This window comes from Phyllobates terribilis, unplaced genomic scaffold, assembly GCF_046119375.1.
Source record: "Phyllobates terribilis strain yellow unplaced genomic scaffold, ASM4611937v1 Scaffold_5__5_contigs__length_657084704, whole genome shotgun sequence".
Lineage (NCBI taxonomy): Eukaryota > Metazoa > Chordata > Amphibia > Anura > Dendrobatidae > Phyllobates > Phyllobates terribilis.
Genome location: NW_027362765.1, coordinates 378614852 through 378626193, shown reverse-complemented (window position 1 = coordinate 378626193; position 11342 = coordinate 378614852). Strand labels below are relative to the sequence as shown.

The 11342-nt window shown below is 48.0% G+C and overlaps 1 protein-coding gene across 2 annotated transcripts; it reads left to right on the top strand.

Moving 5' to 3' along the window:
• The first annotated feature begins 315 nt into the window (after positions 1-315).
• Positions 316-4221, top strand: LRRC23 (leucine rich repeat containing 23). 2 transcript variants are annotated; one of them, XM_073684839.1, is made up of 8 exons: positions 316-458; positions 1517-1660; positions 1777-1889; positions 2678-2934; positions 3125-3255; positions 3369-3505; positions 3575-3794; positions 3887-4221. In XM_073684839.1, the coding sequence occupies exons 2-8, from the start codon at positions 1520-1522 to the stop codon at positions 3899-3901; spliced, it is 1014 nt and encodes a 337-aa protein (XP_073540940.1). In that variant the 5' UTR covers positions 316-458; positions 1517-1519; the 3' UTR covers positions 3902-4221. The 2 variants fall into 2 exon arrangements, with proteins under 2 accessions (XP_073540940.1, XP_073540941.1); XM_073684840.1 differs by having other exon boundaries at positions 342-458; positions 1520-1660.
• Positions 4222-11342: the final 7121 nt, after the last annotated feature.

Genomic DNA, 11342 nt, shown 5'->3' with positions numbered 1-11342 from the left:
GTACACGTGTATACAGTGTGTGGACGGTGGTATACAGCTGGTACACGTGTATACAGTGTGCGGACAGTGGTATACAGCTGGTACACGTGTATACAGTGTGTTGACGGTGGTATACAGCTGGTACACGTGTATACAGTGTGTGGACGGTGGTATACAGCTGGTACACGTGTATACAGTGTGTGAACGGCTGCCCTGGGCAGTCCACGACACTCTCCCGTCATTTCTGGGCGTCCTGTAGCTACACAGGACATGAGACATCTCTGTGAGGAAAAGTAATAAAATGGCCGCCGCCGCCCGCGCTAACCCTGACAGAGCAGCAGCGGGGGCGGAGCTAAGGAGTCAAGCGTTGTCATGGACACCGGCTTAGACACTTCCGGCAGTTTCTATGACAACAGAGTGACGCCGTTTTCGGTCTCCGGTGTTGAGCGTACCTGCTGCTGCCGGAGCCGAGCGGAGAGGTGAGTGTTCCCCCTGCGGCTCCGGAGCGCTGACTCCTCTGATAGGCGCCATTTATAGCTGAATAATACACGATTATTGCCGCCTCTATGTTTCATCTTGTATGTGATGGAATTGTGGAGTTTGAGCTCATACTGCGGCCATTTTTGGTCGGGGGAGGGTCACTATGTCTCACGTTTGGTCGGGGGAGGGTCGCTATGTCCCATGTTTGGTCGGGGGAAGGTCGCTATGTCTCACGTTTGGTCGGGGGAGGGTCACTATGCCCCATGTTTGGTCGGGGGAAGGGTCGCTATTCCCCATGTTTGGTTTGGGGAGGGTCGCTGCGCCCCATGTTTGGTTTGGGGAGGGTCGCTGCGCCCCATGTTTGGTTTGGGGAGGGTCGCTGCGCCCCATGTTTGGTTTGGGGAGGGTCGCTAGGCCCCATGTTTGGTTTGGGGAGGGTCGCTGCGCCCCATGTTTGGTTTGGGGAGGGTCGCTGCGCCCCATGTTTGGTTTGGGGAGGGTCGCTGCGCCCCATGTTTGGTTTGGGGAGAGTCGCTGTGCCCCATGTTTGGTTTGGGGAGGGTCGCTAGGCCCCATGTTTGGTTTGGGGAGGGTCGCTGCGCCCCATGTTTGGTTTGGGGAGGGTCGCTGCGCCCCATGTTTGGTCGGGGGAGGGTCGCTGCGCCCCATGTTTGGTCGGGGGAGGGTCGCTGCGCCCCATGTTTGGTCGGGGGAGGGTCGCTGCGCCTCATGTTTGGTCGGGGGAGGGTTGCTAGGCCCCTTGTTTAGTGGTTGAGGGTCACTACGCCCTATGTTTGGTTGACGGTGGGTCTTTTTCTGGAGGGCTCCTGCAAGGAGAGCACTGCTTCTGTCGGCCAGCGGGGGCAGCCTTTGGTGGTGGCACCTGCATGTTCACCTGTTTTCTGTCCTGCAGCATCACAGCTGGAGATGACGCGCGGTGGATCTGCTGCCAAGAAGCAGCTAAGCGCGTAAATGTATAAAAAAAATTGTTAATCCGTTCCCCCGGGGGCCATAAGTAGAGTGTTACGAGACACTAAATGTTTTATATTTTTTGCAGAAGATGTCTGACGCCGAAGACGACATTTTAGATGAGGAGCAGGAAGGAGAAGAACCATTAGAAGAGGCAAATGAAGAAGAAGATGATAAAGGAGAAGAGAAGGAGGAAGAGGAGGGAGAAGAAGAGGAGCCCGAAAAGGAAGAGGTGAGGAGGTGCGAGCAAAACCTGCACCCCTCCTGGGCGGTGGACAAACGATGCCTCAGTCTAGCGCCTCCGAGGGGGAAAGTGCTGCTTGTAGTTGACTTCTTATTGTATTTCAGCCACCTCCTCATGTGCCGCTGACTGAAGAGATGATCAAAGAAGGATTGTCCCTACTCTGCAAGACGGGGAACGGCCTGGCCCACGCCTACGCCACATTACAGGTGAAAGACAAGTAAGTCCAATATTCTGTGTGTCCGGCGGTGACACCAATATCTACTGCAATTACACAGTAGTGAGCGCTGCTCTGGAGTATAATACAGGATGTAACTCAGGATCAGTACAGGATCAGTAATGTAATGTATGTACACAGTGACTGCACCAGCAGAATAGTGAGTGCAGCTCTGGAGTATAATACAGGATGTAACTCAGGATCAGTACAGGATCAGTAATGTAATGTATGTACACAGTGACTGCACCAGCAGAATAGTGAGTGCAGCTCTGGAGTATAATACAGGATGTAACTCAGGATCAGTACAAGATCAGTAATGTAATGTATGTACACAGTGACTGCACCAGCAGAATAGTGAGTGCAGCTCTGGAGTATAATACAGGATGTAACTCAGGATCAGTAATGTAATGTATGTACACAGTGACTGCACCAGCAGAATAGTGAGTGCAGCTCTGGAGTATAATACACGATGTAACTCAGGATCAGTACAGGATCAGTAATGTAATGTATGTACACAGTGACTCCACCAGCAGAATAGTGAGTGCAGCTCTGGAGTATAATACACGATGTAACTCAGGATCAGTACAGGATCAGTAATGTAATGTCTGTACACAGTGACTGCACCAGCAGAATAGTGAGTGCTGCTCTGGAGTATATAATAGCTGTGATATATACTCAGGTTCTCGCCTTTTTGTGTATGTAGGTGGATATACCCCACCAGGGGCAGGGTAACCTGTAGTATGCACCATGTATGTACAATGTGTAGTTTACATCTCGTTCTTCTCTTGCAGGGAGATCACAGACGTCTCCATCCTGGAGTCTTTCATACATCTGCGTTATGTGGATTTATCTCAGAATTCCCTTGGAGATCTGTCTCCCCTCCGATTCCTCACCCATCTGCTGTCTCTGCGTGTGGACCACAACCAGGTGGTCAGTGTCGGTGGACTGGGGGAGCTGCCGTACCTACAACAAGCAAGCCTGGCCCAGAACCGTATTCAGGACCTTCGAGGAATCGCACACCCCAGACTGGAGTCCCTCAATCTGATTGGTTGGTGCTGATGTTCATGTTCTCAGGCGCCGCTATGATTCTGTAGCTGCCTGATATCAAAGACTTATCCTAAGGATAAGCCATTAATATCAAGTCCTGCAGACAATGAGTGAGAATGTCATTGTAGTGCCTGACCTGGGATTGCCGTGTCCATACGTCATGTCTTGTGCACCAATCCTCTGGCCTGTAGGTAACGAGCTCCGCTCCTTGGAAAGTCTGGATTCCTCCAAGCTGAACAGTCTGCAGAAACTGGAGCTACGAGGGAATAAGCTGCATGGCACGGCCGGACTCCACCTGCCCAACCTGCGGGAACTCTACCTGGTGAGTGAGCGCCGGGTGTCTCTGCCATATACGTCAATAGGTCATGCCTAGTTATTGCCCATCGATGACGTCTTATTCACACCTCTAGTCGATGGTGATTTTTGCACAATTAGGCCCAGAATAACTTGAAGACACTGGAAGGACTAGAGCAGCTGGTACATCTCACCAGCCTTCACCTGAGGGATAACCAGCTGGAGACTCTGGACGGCTTCTCGGAGAACATGAAGGCCTTGCAGTATCTCAACCTCAGGTTCGGATCCCCTGTCGATGCCTGGTGAGTATCTTCATCATCTTCCTGACTCCATGTACTCCTGCGCAGAGGGAACCTCCTGTCCAGACTCCAGGAGGTGGAGAAGCTCAAGGTGCTGCCCATGCTGCGGGCGCTGGTTCTGCGGGAGAACCCGTGCGAGGAGGAAGATGGCTACCGCCTGGAGACTCTCGTCGCTCTGCCTCACCTGGAGAGACTCGATAAGGACTTTTTTGAGGAGGAAGAAAGGACAGAGGCCGCAGAGATGCAAAGGTCGAGGATGGAGGACGGGGTGAGTACGGAGAATGAAGAAATGAGGCTGCAGCATTGTGTGTTAGGTGCAGGCATTGGGTGGTGTTCACACCTCAGTCTTCTCTTTTTCAGATTGCTGAGTCGTAAAACAATTCCAAAAGTTTCAGCTACTTTTCAGAAGAAATATGTCGGATGACGGCATAGTGTAACATTCCTGGACGTTAACATTGATGACCTTATAATATTTGAGCTCCAACTGTCGGCCTCCCCAACAATCCGATCATTAAAGGAGCCACATCCTGCAGTATTATACTAGTGCAAGTTTAGGGGAGAATAGTTTTTGGAAATTTTTCTATCTTGCTAAACTCTTCCTGTACAATCGGGGGAGTCTATATTCTGCGGTACCAGATGAAAACACTCTATTATAATGCCCTGGTCAGAAGGTAGATTGTGCCGTCCTGGCATACTGTGCAGGTGATAGAGGACGGATGGGGTGGGCTATGCTGCAGTAATTACTTCCCTGCAGGACCCATTGTGCCAATGGTAGGGAGCAAATCTTGGCATCCTCCTAAAATATATTGCAGGCACTGAAAGGGTGCAATACTCACAAGTGCCAGAAGGGGTGCCCTACAAGGGAGGCCCTGCCTGTAATGCTCTGTACGCTCCTCTGTCTTGTGCTGCAATGCTCTGTAGGTGCCATATTTATCTCTGTTTCTTTGCACTAGACCCTGCCACAATGATGAGGACTCTCCTATACAGGGCTAGCATATGTGTATACAGCTGATACGGCACATATACCACCATGCAGGTGTTATAGCTCAACCTGTGACATGTTCGGGAATACAAACACCCTCTAACCACGATTTCCAGTCCCCCCTCATCCCCCAAACCAGCACCCACCGCCCACCCTCAACAATGCAGCTTTACATTACCTGTCTCCTTTAGCACCTGTAGGTGAATGTCGCCACCTGGTGTCTGACAAACAATATTACATGTCTTATGTATGTGCCATAGGTGGAGAACTAGGGATGTGCAGCCGCTTATTACATTATGGGGGGCTCACTAGTGGCCCACAGCTTCCACTAAGGTCGATACCGTATATTAACCACAATACGTAGCATGAAAAATGTCCTTAATTATTTTTCTAAACCCTTTGCCAGCTCCATAATAAAAGCCAAAATGCTTCCCTTGTAATTTAAAGTGCCTTTCATAATTGATGGCAGGAGAATGAACCATTATAATGTCAGCAGATGGCCCCCCATAAACAATAGCGGTAATGATCACTACTCCAATCATTGTCACATAGAAAGACATAAAAGACGTGCAACCAAGGGGGATGAGAAAAGATGGAGGAAGAGAAGGGGTGCGGGTGGTAGGTACCAGCAGGCATTGCTGAAGATTGTCTACACCGCCTGGAGCCTCGGAGACACCCCCCAATTCTTCTTTCATTTTGAGAAATGCAGACAATCCTAGACAGTAGTTATATGGAGGTTATCATACACTCCTGGCCTTAGGTAGGGTCACTATAAATAAACTGGATGAAGGTTTTCATTCTAATGAACTTTGCCTAAATCAATAGAACAAGCAAATCTATAAAGCTTTGTAATATATCTTATTAGAGAAATATGTTTCTTTATGCACTTATGAGCCACTTCTCCTACTTGCCCCCCCTTGAACTCATCATTCACCCTAATAAATACTGCTAATAATGGGATCAGATTATAGCTTCTATTAAAGTATATAGAGAGGACCTATATAAAGGGAGAAGGTGCTGCTGCTTTATAATAATTTTTTTTCACCTCAGAGCTGGATTCACAGCTGCACTTCTGAGTACTGCTGTATATTGTCCTCCAAGCTGCTGATTTCTAGTAAATGTTTTATCTCAGTCAGAGGTGGATCTGCACCCAGGACAAAAATTCAGTTTGCTGCCTCCTCCTATGCACAGTTTAAGTAGTTTGTGTAGTCGTCACGTGTGCGATTTGCAGTTACAAGCACGTGAGGACGAGCTGATCTTTCTAATTCTCTCAATATTCAGTGAAATTCTACAGCCCCTGTTTCGTTGAGAGAATTAGGAAGAAAAGCTAGTCTGTACATGACATTATGGCCATGGCCCCGCTATCAGTATTTGGTCAGTATTCGGTCAGTATTTTTTCCTCAGGAGTAGGAGCCAAAACCAGGTGAGGAACAATCAGAGAAAAGGTAGAATAGAAACAAGTCACCAATTCTGCATTTATCACCCATTCCTTTTTTGGCTCCCACTCCTGAGAAAAATACTGACCGAACACAGATAGTGGGGCCGTGGCCTAAATGCGATTTTCATACTAAGTGATCATGCGATGATCGCTGGAATCGGCAAGCAGAACCGAATCCTGACCAGTGAGTATATTACACACTATTAAGATTTGGCACTCTACAGTGCATAATGTTATAATGAATGCTCCTAACATAAATACAGATGTAGCAACCCTTAACTTGTCAGATGACATAATATTTTGTCAACATGGCCATGTATCACGTTATCTGACAAATTATTACATGTGTACAGAATCAGAACTAATAACAGTACATGAAAACAGCTCCAGAACCACCGTCAGTACAGGAATACATCACCTGAACCAATGTCAGTACAGGAATACATCACCAGAACCACCGTCAGTACAGGAATACATCACCAGAACCACCGTCAGTACAGGAATACATCACCAGAACCACCGACAGTACAGGAATACATCACCTGAGCCACCGTCAGTACAGGAATACATCACCAGAACCACCGTCAGTACTGGAATACATCACCAGAACCACCGACAGTACAGGAATACATCACCTGAACCATCGTCAGTACAGGAATACATCACCAGAACCACCGTCAGTACAGGAATACATCACCAGAACCACCGTCAGTACAGGAATACATCACCAGAACCACCGTCAGTACAGGAATACATCACCAGAACCACCGACAGTACAGGAATACAACACCGTAACCACCGTCAGTACAGGAATACATCACCGTAACCACCGTCAGTACTGGAATACATCACCAGAACCACCGACAGTACAGGAATACATCACCTGAACCACCGTCAGTACAGGAATACATCACCAGAACCACAGTCAGTACAGGAATACATCACCGGAACCACCTTCGGTAAAAGAATACATCACCAGAATCACCATTGGTACAGGAGTGCATCACCAGTACTACCGTCACTACAGGAATACATCACCAGAACCACCATCATCAAGCTTAGTACAGCAATCAATTGCAATGTGAGGCTAGCCCCATATACAATAGGTATATCCTTAAACAATGGTAATGAGATGTTGGGAGTTGTTGTTACCAGCTATCATCAGACTGCGTGCAGAGGGGAAAAGTGCTGGAACTAGAAATATTATTGTTCCTCACGTACACACATGACAACCTACACATAAGGGGAGACCTGTCAGTTTAGGGAAGCGGGGTGGAGAGAAGCCGCTGCGAACCTGCGTAAAAGATACAAGGCTGCAATAACAGAGCCAGGCTCTGATTCGTGCTGCTCGAAGTCTGGGCATCAATAATCTACTGTCAGGTTCTCTTTAAATGCTGCGGTAAACCTATGGCAAAAGCATTTATGTGGTGCAATGACTTACCTTAATTATTCTGGTTCCCATTGACCACCCGCGTCCCTGTCACAGGGTGCCAATGGATTCCCACGGTGGCCAAGGACCTCACTTGCCGCCATCTTTGTACTCCCATGACAACCCAGCCACAGATTGAGCCTCATATTGGAGATCGTATTTTCATCTATGTAAAGCAATACTAAAGGACTGCAGTATACGGACAATTGATCAAACGATCGCAGGTTCAAGTCCCCCAAAGGGACTAAAAAAATGAAGTAAAAATTAGGAAAAAATGTTTTAGAAAATATATATATATTTTTTTTTTTTTACAAAATATCCATATAAAATGAAACGCCTGAGTTACCGTTTTGCCCCCAAAAAAGAATTTGGAAGAATGGCGGTTTTTATTTTTTCACCCATCTTGGAATGTTTCCCCCCCCCCCCCATTTCTCAAGTCCATTATATGGTAAAAAGAATGAGGTCAATAAAAACAGCCCTCATACGGCGATGTGGACGGAAAAAATAAATAAGTCATGGGTCTGGGGAGGAAATAACGAAAGTGCAAAGAACGAAAAAATTACCATGAAAGGGTTAAAACCCGTCTTTTATATGGGATTGTACTTGGAGATGGGAATACCTCTTTAACTAAGATCCTATACCAATATGTAACAGGTGTAATAATAATATTAGCAAATACCTCCAATTAGAAATGTAGTATAGTTCTTCTGATTAGCTATGTCGCTTACACCATGTGCAGGGCATTGCAGTAGCTTAGGTATCCATGGTTATGACCACTAGTAACTAGCTGACTGTCACTGGATGAGTGGTTGTAACTATGGATACCTACAATGCCCTGCACATGAGGTAAGCGACATAGCTAATCAGAAGAACTATACTACATTTCTAATTAGAGGTATTTGCTAATATTATTATTACACCTACTACATATTGGGATAGGGATGTTGGAGATGTCATTCCCAGCCATTGCTCAGTGTAAGAAAGTTCATCACGCTAACGACCTGCGATAATTCATTTGATTATCGTTCATCCGATCTTTTATGCTCAGCTATAAAATTGTTGTTCGTAAGACTCGGACCACCGACGTGACCCCCTGGACCAGGGTCCTGCAAACCTTTTTGCTCAACTCCTAATATTAGTGAATTGCATAAAGAAGTAATTCCATAATGGCGTGTAATCCCCAGATTGTTCCCATTCACTGACTGCAAGCAGAGAACTGAAACATCAAAATGGGTCAAATATTCATCACCGCCCCTTTAATAGTGTCTCCGAGGCTGAGCCCCCCGTGTAACATGGACCGTCCTATAATAAAGGCCTAGAGATGGAGGGAAGCGGATAATGCAGAGGAATAGGAGGCTGCCATTTATATCTGGTGTTACAGTAACGGGGGAGGGGTGCACGCGGGATACAGAATCTCTCGGATCCATTTTCCGGAGGCTCCACGTTCCGCACTGTGAAGACTTCAGCAGGAGGAGGGGGCAGAGCGACTGCCAGGGGCCTAGTCAGGGTGACACTATAGAAATGTACTGACACAGTGCTCAGATATATATACATCATACAGTCTGCCTATGGGGGAGGTACGGGGAGTGGGCTGACGGAGGAGCGCGGGGGGGCTCATTGCCCCTCGTACAATCTTATTCATTCATTTTCACTATATGTACCACCCTTCTGAAGGCCCGGGTACGGGGAAAAGTGACCCCTGCCCTAGAGCATATGAGAACCCCCCCCCCCAACTGGCACATCGAAGCCCCGAGCGTCCCTGTATGTATGCATTATATATCCTATATGCCCTGTATTTATCATGTATCCTATATGTACCGTGCAACCCCCTCAAAAGGCACATAAAAAAAACATTTACTGCCCCGTAACATTGTCATCCAGTTACTGCCCCGTAACATTGTCATCCAGTTACTGCCCCGTAACATTGTCATCCAGTTACTGCCCCCGTAACATTGTCATCCAGTTACTGCCCCCGTAACATTGTCATCCAGTTACTGCCCCTGTAACATTGTCCTCCAGTTACTGCCCCGTAACACTGTCATCCAGTTACTGCCCCGTAACATTGTCATCCAGTTACTGCCCCGTAACACTGTCATCCAGTTACTGCCCCCGTAACATTGTCATCCAGTTACTGCCCCGTAACATTGTCATCCAGTTACTGCCCCCGTAACATTGTCATCCAGTTACTGCCCCCGTAACATTGTCATCCAGTTACTGCCCCGTAACATTGTCATCCAGTTACTGCCCCGTAACATTGTCATCCAGTTACTGCCCCCGTAACATTGTCCTCCAGTTACTGCCCCCGTAACATTGTCATCCAGTTACTGCCCCGTAACACTGTCATCCAGTTACTGCCCCGTAACATTGTCATCCAGTTACTGCCCCGTAACATTGTCATCCAGTTACTGCCCCCGTAACATTGTCATCCAGTTACTGCCCCCGTAACACTGTCATCCAGTTACTGCCCCCGTAACACTGTCATCCAGTTACTGCCCCCGTAACATTGTCATCCAGTTACTGCCCCGTAACACTGTCATCCAGTTACTGCCCCGTAACACTGTCATCCAGTTACTGCCCCGTAACACTGTCACCCAGTTACTGCCCCCGTAACATTGTCATCCAGTTACTGCCCCGTAACATTGTCACCCAGTTACTGCCCCGTAACATTGTCATCCAGTTACTGCCCCGTAACATTGTCATCCAGTTACTGCCCCCGTAACATTGTCATCCAGTTACTGCCCCGTAACACTGTCATCCAGTTACTGCCCCCATAACATTGTCATCCAGTTACTGCCCCCGTAACATTGTCATCCAGTTACTGCCCCTGTAACATTGTCATCCAGTTACTGCCCCCGTAACATTGTCATCCAGTTACTGCCCCCGTAACATTGTCATCCAGTTACTGCCCCCGTAACATTGTCACCCAGTTACTGCCCCCGTAACATTGTCACCCAGTTACTGCCCCGTAACATTGTCATCCAGTTACTGCCCCGTAACACTGTCATCCAGTTACTGCCCCCGTAACATTGTCACCCAGTTACTGCCCCGTAACATTGTCATCCAGTTACTGCCCCGTAACATTGTCATCCAGTTACTGCCCCCGTAACATTGTCATCCAGTTACTGCCCCCGTAACATTGTCATCCAGTTACTGCCCCCGTAACATTGTCACCCAGTTACTGCCCCCGTAACATTGTCATCCAGTTACTGCCCCCGTAACACTGTCATCCAGTTACTGCCCCCGTAACATTGTCATCCAGTTACTGCCCCGTAACATTGTCACCCAGTTACTGCCCCCGTAACATTGTCACCCAGTTACTGCCCCCGTAACATTGTCATCCAGTTACTGCCCCGTAACACTGTCATCCAGTTACTGCCCCCGTAACACTGTCATCCAGTTACTGCCCCGTAACACTGTCATCCAGTTACTGCCCCGTAACACTGTCACCCAGTTACTGCCCCGTAACACTGTCACCCAGTTACTGCCCCCGTAACACTGTCACCCAGTTACTGCCCCGTAACATTGTCACCCAGTTACTGCCCCGTAACATTGTCACCCAGTTACTGCCCCGTAACATTGTCATCCAGTTACTGCCCCCGTAACATTGTCATCCAGTTACTGCCCCCGTAACATTGTCACCCAGTTACTGCCCCCGTAACATTGTCATCCAGTTACTGCCCCGTAACATTGTCATCCAGTCACTGCCCCCGTAACACTGTCATCCAGTTACTGCCCCGTAACACTGTCATCCAGTTACTGCCCCCGTAACATTGTCATCTAGTTACTGCCCCCGTAACATTGTCATCCAGTTACTGCCCCCGTAACATTGTCACCCAGTTACTGCCCCCGTAACATTGTCATCCAGTTACTGCCCCCGTAACACTGTCATCCAGTTACTGCCCCGTAACATTGTCACCCAGTTACTGCCCCCGTAACATTGTCACCCAGTTACTGCCCCCGTAACATT